Source organism: Lepus europaeus, chromosome 8 (assembly GCF_033115175.1).
Source record: "Lepus europaeus isolate LE1 chromosome 8, mLepTim1.pri, whole genome shotgun sequence".
In the NCBI taxonomy this organism is placed as follows: domain Eukaryota; kingdom Metazoa; phylum Chordata; class Mammalia; order Lagomorpha; family Leporidae; genus Lepus; species Lepus europaeus.
In genome coordinates this window covers 97843575-97869834 of record NC_084834.1, presented here as the reverse complement: position 1 = coordinate 97869834, position 26260 = coordinate 97843575, and the positions used below count along the sequence as shown (strand labels likewise).

The 26260-nt window shown below is 38.3% G+C and overlaps 1 protein-coding gene across 1 annotated transcript in view; it reads right to left on the bottom strand.

Moving 5' to 3' along the window:
• Positions 1–26260, bottom strand: part of ANTXR2 (ANTXR cell adhesion molecule 2) — a 157540-nt gene that overhangs the window by 65796 nt on the left and 65484 nt on the right. Inside the window, exons 13-16 of the mRNA XM_062198612.1 lie at positions 14120–14164; positions 13178–13270; positions 2763–2930; positions 1695–1775 (exon numbers count right to left, since the gene is read on the bottom strand). Of these exons, the coding sequence (XP_062054596.1) occupies positions 1695–1775; positions 2763–2930; positions 13178–13270; positions 14120–14164 (387 nt within the window). The remainder of the gene's footprint in view (positions 1–1694; positions 1776–2762; positions 2931–13177; positions 13271–14119; positions 14165–26260) is intronic.

Here is a 26260-nt window from a genome sequence, read left to right as displayed (position 1 = left end):
CTCTCTGCCTCTCCTTCTCTCTCTGTGTAACTCTTTCAAATAAATAAATAAATCTTTAAAAAATAAAATTAAAAAATAAGCAGAGTTATAAATTTCATTATATTAGAACTTTCTATTAAGAACCACAGTAGGGGCCGGCACTGTGGTACAGCGGGTTAATGCCCTGGCCTGCAGTGCCAGCATCCCATACGGGCACCGGTTAATGTCCCAGCTGCTCCATTTCCTATCCAGCTCTTGGCTATGGCCTGGGAAAGCAGTAGAGGATGGCCCAAGTCCTTGGGCCCCTGCACCTGCATGGGAGACCCAGAAGAGGCTCCAGGCTCCTGGCTTTGGATTGGCACAGCTCCGGCCATTACAGCCAATTGGGGAGTGAACCACTGGATAGAAGACCTCTCTCTCTCTCTCTCTCTCTCTCTCTCTCTCTCTCTCTGCCTCTCCTCTCTCTGTGTAACTCTGACTCTCAGGTAGATAAATAAATCTTTAAAAAAAAACCAAAAAAACAAAAAAGAACCACAGTGATCTGAAAACAAAACAGGCTTCTTTATATATAAATTAGGTAGTTCTCACTCCCCATGGTCCTAACAAATGGCAAATGATCTACTGAAAAATTCCAGAAATATTATCTCAAATCAGATTTCCTAAACAGTTGAACTCAAGACATTTCTTAAATTATCCCCAATTCACAGAAGTAAAATGTTAAGCTTCAGATTTTCTGTAGTTTAAACATGAAGCTAAAACTATATAATACTAAATATAACTTAGGTTAGCAATGTAAGATAAACAAACACTAACTTCATCAACTATTTCATCCTCAAACATTCGTGTCTCAGACCTGAATGAATCTAAAGTCTTCTGAAGAGGAAGTGCATGAAGCTTACTCGTTTGTAAAAGCAGAATAATGATCACGTTGACACCCAGTGACAGACAGTCCTATACTGTGAATAGTGTTAGGCTGTTGAACAAACGCCACCCATTATTGCATCAGAAAATATTTTAAACAATTGTTTGTAGGAAATAATGATTACAGAAGCATGTTAATTAAGTGATAAAACTAGAGTAATATCATCCAAATTCCCAAAATAAAAAAAACATGATTCAGAATTCCTCAGTGAGGAGAAAAATACATGCATATCCACCTGTGTGAGTGAATGGACAGACAGACAGACAGACAGACGTCACTATCACAGGGTTCTAGAATGTTTTATGCTTTTAAAGATACTTTCATGCATTCAAGAAATTAGATCATATCACTGTTAAAAGCAGGGAACATAATTATGCCTAAAGTCGCTGAGATTCTAAGGCATTGTTGCTAGATCTCATGGCTATTAAACGTTAGAGAAAAACTAGCTATAAATGCCAGTCTGTCGCTCCAGCCAGGTAAGTCCTCAGAACGTGGTTTCTCCAAAGTCAAACACTAAAGCAATGTGTATGCTTACCAAAGCATGGATCAAAATTGTCGTACGCTTTATGAATCGCTGGAAACTAGACTTGCGTGAAACTGTACCTTGAAGATACATTATAAAAATAGATAATGACGGCTTAGGCACCCTACGGATTAAGAATGTGTACTAGACAATAATAATCCCTTACTTAAGAATAATAAGGGTTTTAAAATTATTTGTGACTACTATTTCATTTCTTGCATTACATGACCCAAGCCATCAGCTCTTTCCCAGCTTGAGAAATGTACAAACCTCATCTCCTTCCTGAGGTCGCATCAAGGAAACCCGGTCGTACTGTCGCCGCAACAAAGCCCAGAGTGCATCGAGACGGCCCTAGAAGGAAGAGAGAGGGTAAGTTCCCAGGGAAATAGTCACCCTCTGCTTGCTGAATCAATGAGTGGCAAAAGGAAGAAGGTAAAATGTAACTGTTTTCATTTCCATCATAAATTAACCAACGAAAACTTGGGTGGTTCTTAAGGCTGAGGAAGTATTTTGTTGTTGCCATACAAAACAGACATCGGCCACACAGCAGACTCACAGAAAGACAATCGCTTTAAGTAACACTCTGACCTCAGAATCAGTCCTTAGGCATTGGGATGTGGCTGAAAAGCCTATTAGATGATTTCAGGTATGGAAAGCCAAGACACCGTGGCAAAAAAAATCCTATATAAAGGATCTCTGTGAATGAGACCTCAGTGGAAAGAAGGGGCCATCTAAAAAGGATGTACCTTTCTCTGAAGGGAGGAGAGAACTTCCACTTTGCTTATGGCCTTGTCTAAATACTGACAGTTTGTGGTCACAAAATGCTTCCATAGCCTTGGCAGCTCATGGCAAGAGCCTTGGGTAATCACTGATGTCATAACTAAGAGTGTCAATTGTTAAATCAACAACAGGAGTCATTGTACACTTACTCCTCATGTAGGACCTTTGTCCTTAGTGAGTTGTACTATGAGAATTAACTACAAAACTTGTTCACTAACAGTACTTTAAATGTTGTGTGTGGGGGGGGGTACAAACTGTTAAAATCTTTACTTACTATAAGTTGGTCTTCTGTAAGTAAGGTTAATTAAAAATGAATCATAATGAAGAATGGAATCGGAGAGGGGGTAAGTGGGATGGGAGTGAGGGTGGGAGGTGGGTATGGGGGGAAAGAACTGCTGTATTCCTAAAGTTCTACCTATGAAATTTGCATTCATTAAACAAAAACCGGACATCTGCCACTTCATCTACCTTCATGCTCTTTCCAATAGCTGAGGCAAGGGAGCACTACAAAAGTTACAGTTTCTCGAGGAGGTTTAGCTGCACAAATTGAGGAAATACCTTAATCGGTGTGTACCACTTCGTCTGAGGGGGCTGGTATGTGGGTTTGGGTCGGGGTGGTCTAGGCCGCACGGGTTCCTCTGATTCTTCAGGAATTGTCACCACAGCATTTTTGGCTTTCTCTAGCCTTGCACCTTCCTCGGTAGATCCTTTGTCACCCCAACGCACCTGGAAACAAAGCAGCAACACTAATGTCAGAGGGTCCTGCGGGAACAAGCTCTCACTGGTTCACCCCGTCAGAGTACAAAGAAAATAAGGAGGCAGATCAACTGCTAATTCCTCTTCCTCTGCTATCTACCAGGTTTCTCACCAATTCTTACTGCATTTACTATCAAGAGCCTGGGGCTGCTGTTGTGACACAGCCACTTAAGCTGCCGCCTGCAACGCCCACATCCCATGTGAATGCTGCTTAGATTCTCTGCTGCTCCCTTTCTGATTCAGCTCCCTGCTAATGTGTCTGGGAAAGCAGCAGCAGATGTTCTAAGCAATTGGGCCCCTGCACCCACATGGGAGACCTGGATAGTGTTCCTCATTCCTGGCTTTGGCCTGGCTCAGCTCTGGCCAATACAGCCATTTGGGAGAGTGAACCAGCAGATGGAAAATCTTTCTGTCCCTCTTTATATATAATATTGCCTTTCAAATAAATAAATAAATAAATATTTTTTTAAAAAAAATTGAGCCTAGTAAGAAAGATTCTTTGCAAAAAGCTACAGTCAGTCAGGTAACCATCTCTCCTAAGTTTCAAATAAGATATTTGGGCCGGCATCCCATATGGGTGCCAGTCAAGTCCAGGCTACCATATGGGTGCCACTTCCAATCCCGCTCTCTGATATGGCCTGGGAAATCAGTAGAAGATGGCCCAAGACCTTGGGCCACTACACCCATGTGGGAGACCTGAAAGAAACTTCTGTCTCCTGGCTTCGGAATGGCCCAGCTCCGGCCATTGTAGCTATCTGGGGAGTGAACCAGCAGATGGAAGACCTCTCTCTCTCTCTCTGCCTCTTAGTAACTCCACCTTCAAATAAATAAATCTTTAAAAAAAAAATAAGGTATTGATCTGTGGTTTACATAAGAAAAGCATGACAGCATGTAATTTCATTATCTCATATTGGGTACTTTCCCCTGCTAATTAACCATAATTATATGTATTGATGACCTTGGGGAAAATAGATGATAATTGCCATTTTTAAAATATTTATTGATTTATTTTCATCTACTTGAAAAATGAGTGACAGAGAGAGAGGGAGAGACAGAGAGAGAGAGAGAGAGAGAGAGAGAGAGAGAGAGAGAGAGAAGAGAGAGAGATATTTTTCATTTATTCCTGAAATGTCCCCAACAGCCAGAGAGAGACAGAGAGAGAGATTTTCCATTTATTCCTGAAATGTCCCCAACAGCCAGGGATGGCCAGGCTGAAGCCAGGAGGTCTGGACTCCCTCTGAATCTCACACATGAATGGCAGGGGTCCAAGCACTTGAGCTGCCATTGGCTACCTTCCAAGATACATGAGCAAGAAACTGGATTCGAAGTAGAGCAGCAGAGACTTGAAATGAAGTTCTGATGTGGGATGCAGGCATCACAAGTAGGGGTTTAAGTTGCTTCACCACAAGCCCACTCAGATAACTGGTATTGATTTAGTGATTACTATGTGTCACTCTGATCTAATCAATACAAAACTGCAATGAAACAGATACCAAGTATTTTCATTTTAGATAACGAAACTTTGTTCACATAGCTAGGAAGTGCTTTGGTAGGAATTTGAACACAGGTGATCTGACATGGGTTAATAAATTTCATGTCAATTTGAATTTTGTAAGTTATAAAGGAGTGGCTACTTCCAAATTTCTCATCAATTTTAATTAAGTTAAAAAGTAGGGTTTAAGCATTATCCTTTGGAAGCAAAACAATTATATATGAATTTACTTTTAAAAGGTTTACTTGGGGAAGCAGTTTTTGATCACTGGCTCCTATGCTCACTTGAGTTTCACAATTTGATGTCTGAATTTTTTCATTGAGGATTACAAACTAGAAAAGAGAAAATCCAAGAACACCAGGGAACTGCACAAATTTTAGGGAATTTCCTTCTCAGAAAACTCTTGACATTTAGAAACCACAAGATCAAATTATTACTTTTTGTGTTTTTCAATTAGCAGAAATTAAGGTCTAAATCTGGCCCAACTATGCGTGTGGCCCCCAGATAAAGGCTTTGCACACCCAGTAGCACATGGGAAGTCTGTAAAATCCAAGGACACCACCAAAGAGGACAAAGACAAGTGAAGCTCTAAAAAGAAATACTAAGGCCTATTCAAACCACACTCCAACACATCACAGTTCAGTAATTTCCAAAGGAAAAAAATTTAAAGACTTTTTAAAGCATTTTAATGATCTGAATTAGTGGGAAGGGAAAGAGATGATTACTGTTCATTGAAAGAACTATTCACAGCTTTTTGATAAGGCTTACTTAGATGTTTTTACCTTTTTTTACTACAATTTTAGAATGGGCTTTCAATTTCAAGTGGACCCTGTTGAGTCATTAAAATGTATCTGTATCTTTCCGTGTGATCAATGGTACTAGAATGTTCTTTATGAGGTTGTTAAAATTGTTTTAAACACCATTAAACCTTTAGAGCTAGATAGCAGGCTTTCTTTCCAGAAAAATGACCTTCTCCTTCAAATCATGGTATCTTCACTAGATAAACTAACACTTCCAACATCTTTAGATACAGCTAAATTGAATTGAAAACTGTAAAATCAGGATACATACCCTTGCAGTGGTAAAGTTTCAATTTTATGGAAGAGCAACAAAAAAATAAAAGGAGATACACAATTAAGTACACATATGAATCCCACAACTCAGAGAAGAAATTCAGGATGCAAATATAAATAGATAAAATTTAGAGCCATTCAAAAGTTGATGTAGGCAAGGCAGTAGCTAGCAAAGAGGAGCTGCAACTGTCAACCTCCCCCTACAGCCCAGCCTGGGCTGCAGCCTCACCTGTACCACCCCAAGTCCCCTTTCCATACAGCAGAAACCACAGCTTCCAGGAAACTGTGCTGGCCAAAATAACCAACCTGACTGCCCACTTTGTCCCCACATTGGCATTTAGCTCATTATAGTGTCATTATTATAAAATTACTATGGCTGACACTTCTATTCCCCTGATACACCAGTCACCACGACAATTTCAACATTTCCAGGAAAGGGCAAAGAAATGAATGGTCCTCAAACCTTGTCCCAACCTCTGCCCTCCAATAAATATTCAATTAAACCCTGCCCCAACACAGCCCTCTATGCTTCCAAATCATATAGGGGGTAACCCCGAAACTCACTGAATGCTTGCTCTTGAGTATGCCTGGACTCCCTCTTGGCCTGTATTTGGACTCTGCATACAAATCCATCTTGTCTCTCTGCTGATCTTTACCTACATCTTATCCTCAAATCTGCTCCTGCATCAGAGACAATAACCTGGACCCAGGCATCCCATGACAAAATGACACATTTTAACGTATGCAGCTCTCTAGTCTATCCTGTACACTGCATACGACAGTATAATCATATTTCCCTCAAGTTTCACCGGCATCATTCTCAGATAAAGAATATGAAGCTAGTTGAACTATAGTTCTGACCCAATATGGCATTTCAAGGGCCTCTGCAATGAAGGGACTATACTTATGAACTATAGTTGTTGGTGTCTAAAGGAGAATAATTAAACAAAATCATTAGTGTTCACAAAGAAGCTGTTGCACCATCATCACCACCACCACAAACAATTCTCAATCTCAAAGTCTTACACTAGGAAATACTTTGTAGAAATTCCCAAAAACCCTTAGAAGCAATTCAATACATATACACATGTAAAGGCAAATTTTAATTTTTTAGTTTGATCACATTGAGATAATTGAAAGAATCAATGGGTAACAAGAATAGATTGCTTAAAGCAACCAATTAATATATCTAGCTTTTCTACTATAAAAAAATATAGTTCAAACTTGATAGCTAAATTATTTGAAATCTACTTGGATTTCATTATCAACAATGAAACTCCATAATTTCCAGAGCATGTTTGGAGGACTAGAAGGTTATATCACAGAGGAGCAATTTCAGATTTGAGAAAAGAAACAAAAACATGTTTAAGAAGAACTGGCAGAAACACAGTTAAACTCTAGGAACTGTGGATCAGCTGTGCTAACAGCTGTTATTAACATTAGCTCCATTTCAGCTTTCTCCAAATTCCCATTGCCTCAGTATTTAAATATTTAACTTAAATGAAAAATAAGCTTTTTAAAAACCTAAGTGAAATCCTTACATTGGATTCAAACAAACCAATTTATGAAGATATTTTCTGTAATCTGGATGCGATCATAATTTCTCTAATTTTAACTTTCTACAGTTTAAGATACTTTTAATTTTTACTTCATTTTATTTTAAAAGCAGAGAGAGATTTTCCAGCCCCTGGTTCACTACAGAAATGTCTACCACAAGCCCAGATTGGGGCAATCTGAAGCCTGAAACCCTGAACTCCATCTGGGTCAGTTGTGATGGCAGGGACACAAGGTCTCGGGCCATCACCTGCTGCTTCCCAGGGTTAAACTTAGCAGAAAATGGAATCAGGAGTGGATCTGGGACTTGAACCCCAGCACTTCGATAAAGCAGGCAACTGTCCCAAGTGGCACTGTAAACACTGTGACTAACACCTGCCCCTAAGGTATTTTTAAATGGGAAGTATTTTCCTGGTTTAAATAGCTATGCTTTTTTTTTTTAATTAAACTTTTATTTAATGAATATAAATTTCCAAAGTACAGCTTATGGGTTGCAATGGCTTCCCCCTCCCAAAACTTCCCTCCCACCCACAACCCTCCCCTTTCCCGCTCCCTCTCCCCTTCCAATCACATCGTGATTAATTTTCAATTCTCTTTATATACAGAAGATCAGTTGAGTATATATTAGGTAACGATTTCAACAGTTTGCCCCATATAGCAACACAAAGTGAAAAAAAATACTGTTGGAGTACTAGTTATAGCATTAAATAAGAGTGTACTTTAAAGACAGAGATCCTACATAATATTTTTTTAAAAATAATTAATTTTCTATGCCATTTCCAATTTAACACCAAGTTTTTTTTTTTCATTTCCAATTATCTTTATATACAGAAGATGGATTCAGTATATAATTAATAAAGATCTCATCAGTTTGTACCCACGCAGAAACACAAAGTGTAAAAATACTGTTTCAGTACTAGTTATAGCATCACTGCACATTAGACAACACATTAAGGACAGATCCCACATGGGATGTAAGTACACAGTGACTTCTGTTGCTGACTTAACATTTTGACACTCCTGTTCATGGCGTCAGTAATCTCCCTAGGCTCTAGTCATGAGTTGCCAGGGCTTTGGAAGCCTTTACAGTTCGCTGACTTTGATCTTATTCCGATAGGGTCATAGTCAAAGTGGAAGTTCTCTCCTCCCTTCAGAGAAAGGTACCTCCTTCTTTGATGGCCCTGTTGTTTCCAGTGGGATCTCACTCGCAGAGATCTTTCATTTAGGTCTTCTTCTTTTTTTTTTCCCATGGTATCTTGCCTTTCCATGCCTACAATACTCTCATGGGCTCTTCAGCCAGATCCAAATGCCTTAAGGGCTGATTCTGAGGCCAGAGTGTTGTTTAGGACGTCTGCCATTCTATGAGTCTGCTGTGTATCCCACTTCCCATGTTGGATCTTTCTCTCCCTTTTTGATTCTATCAGTTAGTATTAGCAGACACTTGTCTTGTTTGTGTGATCCCTTTGATTCTTAGACCTATCAGAGCCATCGAATGTGAACTGAAATTGATCACGTGGAGTAGTGAGATGGCATTGGTACATGCCACCTTGATGGGATTGTATTGGAATCCCCTGGCACATTTCTAACTCCATCATTTGGGGCAAGTCTGTGCATGTCCCAAATTGTACATCTCCTCCCTCTCTTTTTCCACTCTTAAATTTAACAGGGATCACTTTTCAGTTAAAATTTAAACACCTAAGAATAATTGTGTGTTAATTACAGAGTTCAACCAATAGTACTAGAACAACAACAACAAATACTAAAAAGGATAAAGTATTACATTGTACATCTAGAGCCAGGACAAGAGCTGATCAGGTCATTGTTTCTTATAGTGTCCATTTCACTTCAACTGGTTTCCCCTTTGGTGCTCAGTTGTCGCCGATCAGGGAAAACAAATGATATTTGTCTCTTTGGGACTGGCCTAATTCACTCAGCATGATGCTTTCCAGATTCCTCCATCTTGTTGCAAATGACTGGGTTTCATTGTTTCTTACTGCTGTATAGTATTCTATGGAGTACATGTCCCATAATTTCTTTATCCAGTCTACTGTTGATGGGCATTTGGGTTGGTTCCAGGTCTTAGCTATTGTGAATTGAGCTGCAATAAACATTAATGTGCAGATGGCTTTTTTATTAGCCAAATTAATTTCCTTTGGGTAAATTCCAAGGAGTGGGATGGCTGGGTTGTATGGTAGGGTTATGTTCAGGTTTCTGAGGAATCTCCAGACTGACTTCCATAGTGGCTTAACCAGTTTGCATTCCCAGCAACAGTGGGTTAGTGTCCCTTTTTCTCCACATCCTCTCCAGCATCTATTGTTGGTAGATTTCTGAATGTGAGCCATTCTCACCGGGGTGAGGTGAAACCTCATTGTGGTTTTGATTTGCATTTCTCTGATGGCTAGTGATCTTGAATATTTTTTCATGTGCCTGTTGGCCATTTGGATTTCCTCTTTTGAAAAATGTCTATTGAGGTCCTTGGCCCATCTCTTAAGTGGGTTATTTGATTTGATGTTGTGGAGTTTCTTGATTTCTTTGTAGATTCTGGTTATCAACCCTTTATCTATAGTATAGTTTGCAAATATTTTTTCCCATTCTGTCGGTTGCCTCTTCACTTTCCTGACTGTTTCTTTTGAAGTACAGAAACTTCTCAATTTGATGCAATCCCAAATGTTAATTTTGGTTTTGACTGCCTGTGCTCCTGGGGTCTTTTCCAAGAAGTCTTTGCCTGTACCTATATCTTGCAGGGTTTCTCCAATGCTCTCTAATAATTTGATGGTTTCGGGTCGTAGATTTAAGTCTTTAATCCATGTTGAGTGAATTTTTGTGTAAGGTGAAAGGTAGGGGTCTTGCTTCAAGCTTCTGCACATGGAAATCCAATTTTCCCAGCACCATTTATTGAATAGGCTGTCCTTATTCCAGGGATTAGTTTTGGATCTTTGATCAAATATAAGTTGGCTGTAGATGTTAGGATTGATTTCTGGTGTTTCTATTCTGTTCCATTGGTCTATCCATCTGTTTCTGTACCAGTACCATGCTGTTTTGATAACAACTGCCCTGTAGTATGTCCTGAAATCTGGTATTGTGATGCCTCCAGCTTTGTTTTTGTTGTACAAGATTGCTTTGTCTACTCGAGGTCTTCTGTGTGTCCATATGAATTTCAGCATCAATTTTTCCAGATCTGTGAAGAAGGTCTTCGGGATCTTGATTGGTATTGCATTGAATGTATAAATTGCTGTTGGGAGAATAGACATTTTGATGATATTGATTCTTCCAATCCATGAATATGGAAGATTTCTCCATTTTTTGGTATCCTCTTCTATTTCTTTCTTTAAGGTTTTGTAGTTTTCATCGTAGAGATCTTTAACGTCTTTGGTTAAGTTTATTCCAAGGTATTTGATTGTTTTTGTAGCTATTGTGAATGGGATTGATCTTAGAAGTTCTTCCTCCACCGTGGCATTGCCTGTGTATACAAAGGCTGTTGATTTTTGTGCTTTGATTTTATATCCTGCTACTTTGCCAAACTCTTCGATGAGTTCCAGTAGTCTCTTAGTGGAGTTCTTTGGGTCCCCTTCCCGTTTGTTCCCGCGCTGGCGAGATTCTGCGGCTTGGCTCCCGCGGTTGGGTTTCCACGTGGTGGGCTCCCTGTAGGTTCTCTGTGTCACATCCACTAGATCCGGAAGCGTTTCCTCTGCAGTTTTTTTCTTGAATCTTTTCCTGAGGCTACAGTAATTCCACTTTTATGAAACTTTATTTTCCCAAACTACGGCGCACGTCCTCACTATCTGCCATCTTGGCTCCGCCCCTAGATGATCTTAAATAGCTATGCTTTTAAAAGAGATTATTTTCTATTTTCCCTCTTCGAATTTTAAGTTCCTATTTAAGAAAGTTAATAATGCTTATTCTCAGTTCAATTTTATTGTATACTGCCATGTATTGAGTTTCTCCTTTGCAATGTTCTCATTTGCTTTCCGTTTTTCTCTCACTTTATTCTCAGTCGTTCCTTGTCATTAACAGAATACTCCACATGATATAGCCAAAATTATTCAAAGGTAAAACAGACCTATGTTTACTAAAATGTAAGCCACATTCTTTTCATAAAGTTTCTTTAACTGAAGCAGATAAGTGGGTGATATAGTCTTACACAGTAAAGAGTCAACAATTCTTCATGCCCTTGGCTCTTGCGAGCATAAACCAATAACGTTCCATTCAGTGATTCACACACATTCTTTTCTTTCCTTTAGAAAGAGACCTCAATGTTGGAAATCCTGGAATATCAGACTAACAAAAACAGGATATTAGTCCTACTGGCTTTAGCAAGAGCATTACTGATTGAAAGTAAGGCTCACCTACTACTGTACCCTAACCTTAATGTCACATGATGTTTTACATGTGTGAATTTCAAAATGGAATTAAGTTTATTATTCTGCATATAAAGCAGTACATGCTCATTGTCCAATAAATCAAAAAATAATAGGGAAATGCATATCACACATTGAAAGTTGCTTCATCCGTAAAACTTATTAACAACTTTTGGTATGTCCCATTAAACCTTTTCCCTCTTACATATGTCTTTTAACATATAAATTTTGGAACGAGGCTAAATATACTAAAAATGGGTTGTGATAGATCACAATTGGCTATTTATATGTTACAATTTTATTTACAAGCTTTTTTTTTTTTTTTTTTTTTTTTTTTTTTTACATACACATACAAACATTCAATCCATTCCTTTCTCACTCTTCCAAGTCTAGGATCCACAACAAAGGCAAGAGGAAGAAAAATAACCCAGCTTGTGTTCCACACAACAAGCGGCCTAATCATCTTCTCTTGAACTAAGGAGATTTCCAACTACCCACATGCAAAGACACATGCAATACTTCTCCAAAGGACCAACAGCTTCTAGCATTCGCCTTTACCCACAGTTCACGGGCAAGGAAGCACCTACGCAGAAGATATTTCAGTAATGGAGTGGTAAGTTCTTGGAGAAAAATGTGCATTGTGTCAAGATCTAGCATGACAGAGTGAAAATCACTGTCAGATTACTGGAGTAAACACTTTGGTGATGACAACTATGTTAAGGACGCCTGGGCCTTTTTTTTACAGAATGCTGAAATTTATTCTGAAAAAGGGACACTCTCCTTGGGAGTCTGAATTTTACTGAAAAGTATAAAAAAGAGAAAATTGCAACTTGTAGGTTGTTAATTAGCTTTTTGACTTTTTTCTGGCAGCAAGGAGACAAGTCGTTATGACAATAGAAGACATATAATGATGACAAAACATAAAAATAAATCTTCTTACCAAGAAATAAAATTAAAGGATAACTAACAAGGAGGAGACACACCAGGATCTCTGTTTCACAATAAAGTCAATGTATAAATGAGAAAAATTTTTGAATTGCTCCAGGGATGGGAGACTGGTCTGTCAACACTGCTGTTAAGTGCTCAGAACTGGCGATAATTACTTATTACTAATTAATCCATCACTTTGAAAAATATTTCATGGCGACAAGAACATTTCATTTGACTTTTAAGATATAATATTAAAGTTCAATTTTAATCCACACTTTGAGCCATTATGAAAGTTCAATGCATTCTATAAATGACATGTAATATTAATTATGATAGTTCATAAATGGTAACTAAAGGCTATTATAAAGCCTTAAATATGATTCCTCTATATTTGTGATAAGGTCATTTCTACGCTATTGAGCATTTTAACATTTTCTCCTCAAATGGTACATAACTTCTGGATCACTTCATAGAAGAACACTGTTGCAAGTTTAAATAGCTGACTTATTCAAAAGTGATGTTCTATGTAGTAATTTTTTCCAAAATAGTGGGAAAAATCCTAGCTTTGTCTTATCCTTTAAAATTCAGAAATCTCATCAATGCAATGCTTTGACAAATAAAACCAGTCCTTTTGAACAGTTCAGAAATGGCTAGGATGATTCCGTTAAAAAAAAAAAAAAAAAGACCCAGTGTTAAGTAAAAATGAATGATATTAGGATACTGAATGGTGAGCAGTACAGTTTTCTCAATATAGTAGTGCCAGAAATGCACAATCCAGATTAGCAGCTTCTATTTTTTTAAGATACTAACCTCCATTCTTTTAATTCCTCCAACCCCTCGACCACCATAATAAGAGGCATCCACTGTTGGCCATTTCTTGGTAGGTAGAGGCTCCTGTTCCTCCTACAAAGGTACAATTTTTTAAAAGGACTTAATTAACTCATTAAAATAATAGTCGTATCTGTCTCACATTTAATATTTTTCTGAAAATGTCACTATAATGTTATGGAAAAAATATAGAAATGAGACATAGGACATGGGATGTCTTTATGCTTACAAACATGAATTTCAAGTGGAGATATACAAGATTAGAGCAGTCTTTCCTTTCCCCCAGTTTTAGGGAGAGAGATCTCCCTTATATCACCCATAAGTGACTAGAAATTGCTCTTTTAATATAAACATTATTTGTTTATTCCACATCACTCATACTTCAAAGATAAAACATTAAAATTAGGATGGATTTTTAACAATCATTTTAGCATCAATGTATGTATGAACTGTAAAATCCCAACTGCCTGAGAAGATAGGAGTGCAACAGCTTTGAACACACACAGAATCATTATATTCCTTACTTCATGCTGATAACAAAATGTCGGCTAACAGAGTTATATAAAGTCAAAAATATTTTTGAGAAAAGTAATAACAACTTTGAGAGCTTGGACCTTCTAAGTCTTTGTAAATAAAATAAATCACATAACAACTACTGCTATACAGCTATAAAATCATATGAAATCTCTATGCAGTAGTGATCCCAAGGGTCATTTTATATTCACCAAAGTATGAAGGCCCCAGTGATCTAGCCCATGAAAGAAATCACAAGAAGATGAAAAATAACTCATTTTTACAAATTAGGGACCCACACAATCCATGGTTATAGTTCTGTAACAACAAATGGAATTGATCAAATGTGAAGATGACATGTACGTATGCATGGGGAAAATACCCATTCTAGTTTATTAGGCACTCATTTACCTCTTCTGGTGCAGGCGGTGGTGGTGGAGGAGGATCCTTGATAACCTGTTCAAAAAAAAAAAAAAATCAATTGTAAAGGCTTTCATGGCATAGGGAGAAGAAAATAAGGGTTTATAAAAATAATCAACTAGATAAATACCAGGGAGGCTCCAAAAATGCCCCCCAATGAAACTTCACCTTGCAAAAATGTATGCTGCTTTCTTTGATATGGACTTGCCTGCAACCAGCTTTGACCAACAGAATGAGGTAGAAACGCTATCACTGACTTCTGAGGTTAGGTCACAAGCAGCTCTTCAGTTTCCCCCCGAGACTCCTGGAACACTCATGCTGGGGGGATCCTGCTGTCATGGCAGAAGTCTGCTCAGAACCCCATGCTGTGAGGAAGCCCAGCACAACCTTACAGAAGGCTTGTGCGGTAACAGACACTTGCTAGCCCTCTGCTGGCCCAGCTGAGAAGCCAGACACGTGAGGGAAGAATCCAAGCTTCTAGACATCCAGTGACACGGAGCTTTCAGATGGCTCGGCCAGTCTGACACCTGACTGCAGTCATCTGAGGTTCTGATGGAGAATCTCCTGGCTGAGCAGGTCTTATCCACAGAAATATAATGATATTCAATTGTTGGTTGAAGCTATTTGTAAAAAGTCAATTTTAGCCGACACTCCTTTCATTACTCACTAAATAGCACATGGGTTAAATCTTCATGTGAGAGGAAAGGGATCAAAGGCCTAATTTGAAATGGCCTTTCCTGATACTAGGATGTAAGTCTTTCACTCCATTGTAATAGAAAGTCTTTGCCAAGTGCCAACGTCTTGGAATACTTCAGGTGTGCAACCAAGTCTCTATGCTAAGAGGCAAAACTATTTGAAAATGTAACTGTTTCAATTTATCTATTGTGAAATATTTTGATTATGTTACCTCAAAGGTTTAAACAATAATGACTCAAAATGAAGTAGCTTCTACCTCATCAAGGAACTACTATGACTGTTTAGAGTATTACTCTTACAATGGATTAAAAGCAGTTAATCTGTTAAAAGTCTACACAAATATTTCCAAGTAAAATTATATGACTGATATTTTCATAAAACAATTTGGGGTAGGGGAACTGAAAGGTGTTACAGATGAAATAAAGTTAAAAATCAGTTGAGAATCATTGAGGCTAAATGATCAGACATGAGGAATCATTATGTTAGTCTTTCTTTTTGTAAGTGTTTTAAATTTTTCACAATGAAAGGATTTTAAGTTTCAATAATATTGTTAATGTTTAGAGAACTGATCAATAATTTCCTGTAAGTATAACATTTTCATCATTCAAATTTTAGTTTAGATCTAAACTTCAGAAAAAAATATACACAGTAACTATAACACCACAGATACAACTCAGCAGTAATATAAATTGATTGATTCTCTATCTGAATGCTACAAAAAAAGTCATCATTTCTATTAAGTCTTTGATTTAATTCAACTTTATCAATTAACATAAAATTCTAGTACTTTCAGGTCACATTGAAGAATAAAAATCTGTAATTTTTATAGTTAGCGTAGAATGAATGCCAACGGAAGATTAAAATTTAAAATAGTGCTGTGGTAAAACATAATAAATTAGGGTTACCAATATAGTTATATTTCTTTCATTTTATTTTTTTTTATTTGACAGAGTGAGACAGTGTGAGAGAGAGACAGAAAGGTCTTCCTTCCATTGGTTCTATCCCCAAATGGCTGCTATGGCTGGCGCTGTGCTGATCCGAAGCCAGGAGCCAGGTGCTTCCTCCGGGTCTCCCACGCGGGTGCAGTGGCCCAAGTACTTGGGCCATTCTCCACTGCCTTCCTGGGCCACAGCAGAGAGCTGGACTGGAAGAGGAGCAACTGGGACTAGAACCCGGCGCCATATGGGATGCCGGTGCCGCAGGTGGAAGAGTAACCAAGTGAGCCACAGCTCCGGCCCTTCCTTTATTTTAAAAAAGGAAACACCTCATATCATTATCCACCTGAATGCTCAAATCAATGAATGAAAACTAGATCTGTCACCACGTCACTCTACAAGGTCAAAACCAACCCATTTGTCTTCACTTAAAAGTCAAATTTCCATCTTATCTTCCCTAGTCTTTTTATTTTTTTAAGTAAATCACTCTTCTAATTCACAATTTCTTTACCACTCCTAAAAGACTTTACCAAATAATGTCCATGTCCAATAGATCTCTGCCTCTCGCTCCCTTCCTCTCCAATCTTCCCAAAGCAAGATTCTCTTTCTAAGCATAGATATGTCTTTATTCTTCCTCAGCATTTGTCAGAGTTGATACTTTTACTATAGCTCCAAAAAACCATAATTTCCACAAGGACAAGTTTTATGTTTGCTTTGTTCCTCACTGAAGCCCTGCACCTAGTAGAGTGTCTGGAACAAACAAGACATTCAAGGAAGGAAGGCAGAGGAAGGAAGGAAGTTAGGAAGAAAGGAAAAGGAGGTGGGAAAGGAGTAAAAGGAGGAAGGAACAAAGGGAGACGAGAAGGGGAGGGAAGGGGGGATGAAGGAGGGAAACAGGATAAGAAGGAAGAAAGAAAAGAGGAATGGAGAGAGGGAGGAAAAAACAAGAAAGGATAACTTTAGAAAGGATTTTTTTCCTGCCATCTTCACTGTTACTATTTAAAATCATAAACTCAGGATACATAAAAGTATCTAGTTCAACAATTTTCATCTCTCAGAATGCAAACACAACCCAAATTTCAATATTCTGAAATATTCTCACCACGCTGTAGTCCAACTGTGTCTGAATTGCTGCAATAAAGGAAATTCACTACCTCACAAAGCAATTCATTCCACTGGCAAGGGACTCACATCATTTGAAAATTTTTCCCTCAAATGAAGCCAAAGCTTCCTTCTCTGTATCTTCCACTCTTTAGTCCTAATCCTGGAGTCTGGAAACACAGACACATGCACACACACACACACACTGACACACACACACAAATTTAATCTTCCAGAAGAGAATAATTTCTATTTTTAAATACTAGGATAATTACCCTATAACTACTATTGAGTCTACCCCTTTGGAAGCTAAATACATCAACCATTACTCATGGGATGGTTCTGAGTTATTTAGTCATCTCGGTCAGTTTCTTTGGTATAAGATATTCACTTGGTTACAATTTCAAAGTGTGCCTTCCAGAACTGAAAATGGCATTTTAAGTATGCTCGAGCTATTTTCAGTAAATGAGCAGTGCTCAGACAAAACAGATGTACCCGCTTCACTATTCAACCCCAATTCTAAGCACTTCAAATGATGATACATAGATAAATTGATTTGCAGTATATAATTACCATAGACTCTGTGGCTACATGCTCCACTTGCAGTTAAGTTAGACACTCAGCTCGTTTCTTTATCTCTACCTCATGCTTCATTCTAACCTACATAGCCAGGTCAATACTCCTCTAATAGAAACTTAATAAATCATTTCCCAATCAAAATGAATTAATGGTTACAATGCCCACAGTTTAAATCAATGCATTAATGAATTTTATTCAAAGGACCTTCCAAATTGATAGCCTCCACTATCAGTTTAGCAAATTCCCACATAGTACTCTCTGGAGTTCTGTAACTAGGATTAAAATCAAGCTCCCTCTGCTCTTCCAAGTCTGAGCATAATATATATGTACTCATTTTCACTGCATTGTGAGGGTTTCAAATTTACTCTGCTTATTACCTGTACATGTTGCACTGGTATATAAATTTCTGAAGACATAAATAGTTTCCCTAACTTCTTTTCTAATCATCTTCCATAACTCTTCCTTTTTATGTAATACTCTTTATCTTGTATGGTATCCAGCTTAGCATTGATATAAGAAAATTAAGTTTCAATTTTAAATCCTCATATGGCCACTGCTATCAAACTCACAAGAGGATCATAAGAGGTATCACTGTATTCTTTGTCTTTACCAGAGATCCTTTACCTAAAATGAGCTACAGGCCGGAAAACGAAAGCCCCTTTTTCAGTTCAGCTTTGTGAGCCAGCTTTCCTATTCTCATTGTTTAAAAGGCTCAGTGTGGTGTACCAGTCCCTCCACAGTTCAGCACTAACATCTTATTGATAAGCATTTATCTGCACCTACATGTACTGCAACCAGCCTGAGTACCTCTCCTCTTCCCCCAGTACACTGTGTCCATGTTAGGCTCCATTCATCCTTCCATCCACCACCTTCCTACGGCTTCACCTAAAAGCTGTAACACTTCTAAAAACACATATTTCTTCCTGGGTGAACCATTCGGGATTCATTACCTGGGGTTTATATGTTTATTGTGGAATTTTAAAATTATCCTTGGAAAGTTCAGTTTTCTAGAGGGTAATAGTCATTTCTCCTTCTTTATCAATGGCATCAGTGACTAATAAAGTGCTCTGCAAAGATCAAATACTAAAAATATAATTAAAGTGAAAGTAAAGGGACGATAAGGTTCACAAAGGATCATAGATCTTCGAATTGATAAGTGAAATTTTGAGGAATATATAAACAAATGATAGAGACAAATTTCCATGAACCCAGGCATCAAATTTCTCTCTCAAACAATGGAGAATCAATAAACTCAATGGCAGAAGGGAAGTCACAAGATCACTAAAGTTTCTTCATTTTGAAAATAATTATAATTAATTTAAGGTCCTTTCCAATAGGAAAATTCTAATAAAATTCTAAAATACTTTTCACCATATTTCCACCAGGTCTTTTGCTTCTATGCCTTTCCAAAATTATGACCTTATGTCTATTTGCACTTGTATTCACTGTATTCCAGAAAGGAACATTAGAATGCTTTCCTTCTTTCTTTCTTTTTTTTTTTATTTGACAAATAGAGTTAGACAGTGAGAGAGAGAGACAGAGAGAAAGGTCTTCCTTCCGTTGGTTCACCCCCCAAAAATGGCCGCTACGGCCGGCATGCAGCACCAATCTGAAGCCAGGAGCCAGGTGCTTCCTCCTGGTCTCCCGTGCGGGTGCAGGGCCCAAGCACTTGGGCCATCCTCCACTGCCCTCCTGGGCCACAGCATAGAGCTAGACTGGAAGAGGAGCAACCGGTACTAGAACCAGGCGCCCATATGGGATGCCGGCGCCGCAGGCAGAGGATTAACCAAGTGAGCCATGGCGCCGGCCCATCTATGTTCTTATTACTATTAACAATAGGTTTGGGGGCCAGCGCTGTGGTGCAGCAGGTTAAAGCCCCAGTCTGAAGTGCCAGCATCCCATATGGGCACTGGTTCAAATCCCAGTTGTTCCACCTCTGATCCAGCTCTCTGCTATGGCCTGGAAAAACAGTAGAAGATAACCCAAGTCCTTGGGCCCCTGCACCTGTGTGGGAGACCCTGAGGAAGCTCCTGGCTCCTGGCTTCGGATTGGCTCGGCTCTGGCCACTGCAACTATTTGGGGAGTGAACAAGCAGATTGAAGACCTCTCCTTCCCTCCCCCCAGCCACCACTCTGTGTGACTGTCAAATTTAAAAAAGTTTTTTTAAAAAATAAGGTTTGGACTATAAAAGGAAAGCATGCAGAAGAAAAGGACTAAGCTCTGTTGAGAAACTGCTACTTACTCGGATAGTCGGATGGATAGATGGATGGATGGACAGAAGGATATACAGATGACTGATAATTAGGCAGCTATGATTCTAAAACGTATGATAATTGTGTAAAACAGTTGATCTTCACTTTATAATGATGTAGAAGTATTCAACATGCCCTATATTCCCTAACCAGAAATTCTGTAGCAGGAAATAAAATGGGCACCCTGTTAAAATTTGAAATGCTCACTCTCTATGCTCTACAACATGGCCTCATAAACAACAAAGGGAAAGAAAAAATTCTGACACCATTTGACCAGAAAGTCAAAACTGATAAATATCTGTGTCCAACTGACACCCCATTCAGGAACAAAAAGAAAATTTACTGTTAGTCCAAATACATTAAAAATAACAGTCATGAGAATCGCACTCTTATATTAAATAGTGCAAGAACACATTTCAGAAGAGGATGTATTCATCTGCACCATATTTTATGAGAATTTGCAGATTTTAAAAGGCATAATATTGCCTAGTTGCCAGGATTTTTTCCACTTAGCATCCTTCAGTTCTGTATTAAAGATTCTGGAAAACACTTTCACCACTTTATGAACCATATGCAGAGTTTGATTCTTCTCCAGTTTTTTTCATTTGTTATTATCATCACGAGGGAGGAATACATCTCATCTACTCAGCTGCTAGAATGAAGATTTCAGTTTGGAGGAGAGCCGACTTCTTTAAAAAAAACAAAGTAAGTTAGCTGCTTCAGGCAACAGTCCTTTTGATCCGCTCATTAACACTTTTCAAATGTTCGAGTGATGTGGGCATTCTCTGCACTAGAAAATGTCAGCACCGGAGCCTGCAGCCAGCTTGATGCAATCATATGTTCCGATATTCAGAAAAAACTGAAAAGAACTGTCAACATTGAACTGCCTTGGATTAAAAAAAAAAAAAAGATACTGTACAATGACTGTAAGTCAAGTAGTATTTCAGAATTGACTCTGGCTAGTGACAGAATAAATGCCCATTTCATCAGCAATGTCATCTCAGTGCCTAAGAGCCCACAGACAATACAAGAAACACTCTCAGTGTTTACAGAAATTTGTTTAAAATATACAAGGGTCTTCCTTTCATTCTCCCTTTTCTCTCTGATAAGATCTGAAAGCAAGAACCATGCCTTTCTTCTGAAGTACATAAACACAAAGCTCTCATATTCATATTTGGGAAGTCCTTTCCTGCATTACACAAAATGAAATGCTTTCAACATCCAGACCAAAATAGGGTCCAGATTATCTCATCTTACCTCTTTCCTCTTTGGAAAACTCGTCAGTGTTCAAAGAATCTTACTCAGAACAAAGAGATAAGTGGCCAGAAATCCAGACAAAAATGTAGCTTAAAATGCCTAATGGGGTCTCGGAGGAACGCTGTGAGAGTGTATTCTGCAGGATTTAAGTAATAAAGGTGTTGCTGTCAAAGCAAATAAACTAAGACCAGGAAGAATTTGATATCCTGCTTCATAAATGATGTTCAGTTGGAAAACATCACCATGGAAGCAATAAGATCTAACATCACACTATTTCAAGGAGGCAACCAAACATAAATCATTTTAATTAATGGTGCAAGGAAGGCATATTAAAATTTAAATTACTTCTGTTTTATTGTGCATTCCAAAAAAGAAATCAGGCAGTTCTCAAAGTAACTCAATAAAGACACCAGGAGCCCTCCTCAACAATAAAAAACAAGTGCAATGTAGAAGTATTATTACTATTTAGAAAGTACAGCACAGCTGTTGCTGGCTAAGAAAAAGACTCTATAGAGCTTCAGTCGGATATATCCTCATCATGAAAGCTCAACTTACTTATAAGCAAATTAAGCTTTAAAAAAGATAACTTTTGGAAATGGTTTTCTAAATTAAGATTTATGAGATCTTTATGTAATGTCTTAAATGCACTAAGGAAAAATGAACTTGCAATCTTCTCTTGAGGATAGAGAAGTTTAGCCAAGGACACCAGAGCAAAGTGAACATTTATCATTTCGAGCATATTCTGATACTGATTTGCAGCTGTATAACACTCTCTAATTGACAACACTCCAGAAAGCCTTTGTTTGCCACCTCATTAACCTTCCATCTATAATTCTACGGAGTGTATGGTTATCCCAAATGATACAACTATAGGACTATCATTTCTGCTATCCTATTGGGCAAAACAAATTTGCCATAAACTCAATATATCCTCTAAGCTATGGTGATGGAAATACACTAATTTGTTAACATCTCTCTCTATCCCTTTTTTAAGTCTAAAGATAAAGCAATGAAGCTGTTACTAAGTCTCTGTTAAAGAGAAGCTGTTGTAGAGGATGTGTGAGGATACCCAATGAGCAGGATATAATTTTTTAAATAGAAGCTAAGAAGAAGCTTCACCCAAACTTTTCCCTTTGGGAAACAGCAAACTCAACACCATCTATAATTCACTAATGACAGTGCCTAAAAAATCACCTTCACAGGAGGTTTTTGTTTTGTTTTGTTTTTACAAGTATGACTAGATAAAGTTCTCCAAATAGCATTGGTTTAGAGATTTCTACTTTTGCATGGAAAACCCAGCCCCATAGAAGAAACTTTCATCAACACTAAAAAAGATATTTTCTATCATCATTGAAAGCATTCATTAAAATGAACTACAAGGTTTGAATTTGTAAAACAGTATCATTTGAAAAGCATCTATCTATCACTTTATTCTGTGTCCCTCTTTGGCAATCTGGTGAACCTCTGAACTCTTTTCATGAGGAAGTTAAATTAAAACAAGCATAATTTAAAGAATCGCCACTATATTTAGGTATAGTTATATACAAATCTGAGTTTTGGGGTTGCACATTTAGCCCAGCTAATTAAGATGCCTGTGTCCCACATGGAGAACCTGGGCTCAATGACGGGCTCCGGCCCCAGACTGCAGCTTCGTGCTAGTGTAGAGCCGAGGAGACTACAGTGGCCGCTGCAACTGTGCTTCTGCCAGTCGTGTTGGAGACCTGGATTCAGTTCCTAGCTCTCCACTTCACCCTAGCCATTTCAGGAACCTAGGGAGCAATGCAGTGGAAAGGAGAGTGCTTGTGCTGGCTCTCTGTCTCCCTCCGTGTGTGTGTGTGTGTGTGTCTCAAAAAAATACAAAATAAATTTTGAAAAAAAAGTGTGCTTGTTTATAATTCATTAAATAATGAAATCTAGTACAAGGCCTAGTAGCGAGCACGATGTTTAAGGAATCAAACATGTAAAAGATAATTTTTAAATACCTTAACTTACAATGAAAATAAAATACCTCAACTATAAATGTGATATGGCGTAAATGTGATAATGAAGTATTAGAAATGCTAATACTTTTGTAGAAAGTGGCCTATAATCATAAATGAGAAAATGACAAATTTCAGTTACAAGTAAAAATGCACATTTTTTTCATAAAAATCCATACTCCTCAGATGAGAAAGGCCTATGAAGTATATGTAGCTGTAACTAGATAATTAAACTGTTTCCACTTTAGTTTTACTAAAATTATGACACTCTTATGTAGTTGTATCTTAGTTATTACAGAACAACATTGCCAAGGCAATAAAATGTTAAATGAAGTCAATGAAAATCAAATAAAGAACCATAACTGTTCTGTAAACTCTCTCATACAGAGTTAACGGAATGTTTATTGTAACTCGCGAGAAGATATTCTACTTGAGTATCAGTACTCTGAAAAAGACACCAAGTTTCTCAGTTTTGAGAATTGGGAATAGTTCAAGGAGCTGCACTTAATAATAAGCATTTACTGTTGCAACACAAAAATTTGGGTAAAACATACTCAGTATCTGCCATAATGAAATTATTAATCTATAAAAGGACAGAGATTATAATTAATGATGTAAATCTTTCATGATAATTTTACAAAAAAAGGTAAAAAAAATTTAATATAAAATAACCCAGAGATTTTTCTGCCTTTTCACATTTCTTGCTTCCTGATACCAAACTTTTCAGGTTAACCAGGTATGTGTTACATGTTCATAGTCACAGGATTTAGTCAAGTGTTCAAGTTCTTTGCTGTCTTTGCTGTTTTTATTGATTGCCAGCATTCCCTGGTTTGTGACTGCATCACTCAAATCTGCCTCCAGGCTCACATGGCCTTCTCACCTTCTGTAGTCAAATCTACTTTCTCTCATAGCCTTTTGACTGCATTCCTGGCCCACCCAGATTATCCTAGATAATCCCCTTATCTCAAGATCCTGAATTTGATCACTTCTGCAAAGGTCTCTGGCTGCAGACAACATTCACATGCTCCAGGGACTAAGACCTGGATGTCTTCAGGGATCTTCCTTCAGCCGACCAGCGAAGCTACAGCACACTGCACTGATCTCTGCAGATGTCTCCCTCTGCCATCCCCATCCTCCAAAGGAGCAGCACCACTGCTGGAATCCTGAGAACCACTGTTCTGACAGCCTTCCCATTATGAGAGGCAGAAAAAAAAAAATGAAAACAAACTGACTACTACGGTCTACATTGAAGTAACATGGTCATCACCAAGTCATCGATTAGAACAATGGCGTTATCATTTCATAACATATGATTCAATGTTTCCTACTTTACTATTTCATAAAACATGAAATGATTGATTGAAGAATATGTGGCAGATACTGAGGACTCTGTTCAGGGCTTCCTTCCAGGCTCTTTGTCTTGATAGCAGGTCCTGAGCATATGATACCCAGGGAGGCAGACAGCTGACATAATACCAATACGCCTCAGCACAGACATTTTAAGCTGTGTTTCCATGTTTCGGTTGGAAGGTTAGATTTAAATATTTGCCACTAGGACTTAAAATACATTCAAACAAAAGGAAATTTGTACAACCCAAGCTAAAATAAATGTTTCATTTTCCATTAAGAAGATGTATTACTAGTAATGATAGACATAGTCAAATTGATCTTTAATAACTTATCACTACTAAGAATTACTTGACTGGCCACATCCTAATTTCAGCATTGCCCACATCTATCCTCTAGCAGGATCCAAATGAAATGAATACCAGGCAGCTGCTCTTCAAAGTGCTCTCAGAAGCACTTACACAGAGCACACGGTCTCACTTCTCTCTGCTCACACTGCCTCTAATGTTCTCTTCTTGTCACTCTAATTCCATCTGAAGATTCCACTATGTGCACTATGTGCACTGGCTCTGGCATCCATCGCTGCTTTTCCGTTTCAGTTGTGGAAGGAGCTCAGTTGGATATAAGATCAATTACTCCCCAGCAGGGGCAGACTTTGGCACAAGCAAAGCTTCTCCCAGTTGGTTATGCTGCCCAGATCCCTCCACTAGTTTCTCATTGTCCCTGGAAGGGGTTCTGACTTCCTACAAGACAGAGGAGACCCTCCCTTTTGGGGTTCTTACTGAAACCTAAACCATCTTTCACATTGGGTGTCAGCCTAGCACTTCCCAAAGCATGCCAGGATAACTCATAGCTGCACACACACACTTCCTCTGACAACATCTTATTCATCACTCACAACTCACTTTGGGGTCATCCATTCAGTCAGGTTTCTCTGAAACACCCTGTCTAGACTCTGGCCAATCCTTCCATATGTTCTTAATGTTCCTAACACGTTACTGTGAGGGTGCTCATGACCTTCCATTTACACTTTCTAAGCCACACTTCTGTGTCTGCATATTAAAATGTGAATTTCCATACAATGTCCTATCACAGGCATTTCCATGTCCCCAGTTTCTAGCCCACCACTGACACCTGCTAGATGACAAAGATATACTTATTTGCCAAGGACCAAAAACAGAATTTTGTCGCTACCTTCTCCTTGCTTTTAAACCTACTTTGGAAAACACTGTCTATGATTTATGTATACATCAGTAAAATGTAAGTTCACACTCAGGAGTAGCTACTTTGTGTTCTATATGTTTCTAAGGGCAAGATAAACATGGTTTTCTCTACTAAAATGTTCTACAAACGAATAAGCCTTCATGATGTTTCTGAGGACAGGAAGCCTATTTAACATGATGATACCACAAGAAAAGGGCTCCTCCATTCCTTGCATAAAGATAACTCCATGATTGGCAATCTGTATCCCAGGGTTGGAAAGGATCCAGTCCCACTACCGGATGATTAGATCTGCTCCATAATATCCGAAACAATCCCTGAAACCTGTGTTTGAGCACATCTAGCACCCACCCTCAAAGAATCGTGTTTTAGTTTTTTCATGCATCTTTAAAAAAAATCACATACTTTGACACTTTGCAACCTTCTGGCCAATTTTAAATGAAATTGCAAAGTAATGGGGGAAGGAAATCCATGCCTGCAAAATTTAAATTAAAAACCCAAGGAGCACAAATCATATTAGGCCACCTTTTTGCTTTTTAATTTGAGACTCAAGAACGCTAGCTGCCCTAAAATAGCCATATCTAGGATAATCAAGATTACAACAGGAAGCCGGCTGAGCATAAATTGCTATGGCAGGAAACTGATTAGTTCAGCAAAGAGACAGGATGCTTCTTGTCTCTACTGTTGTCTGAGTTAATTCTATGCCTCCTCCGTGGGCCAACTGCTCTGAGATAAAGGATTACAAAGTTGCTTCATGAAAGCATA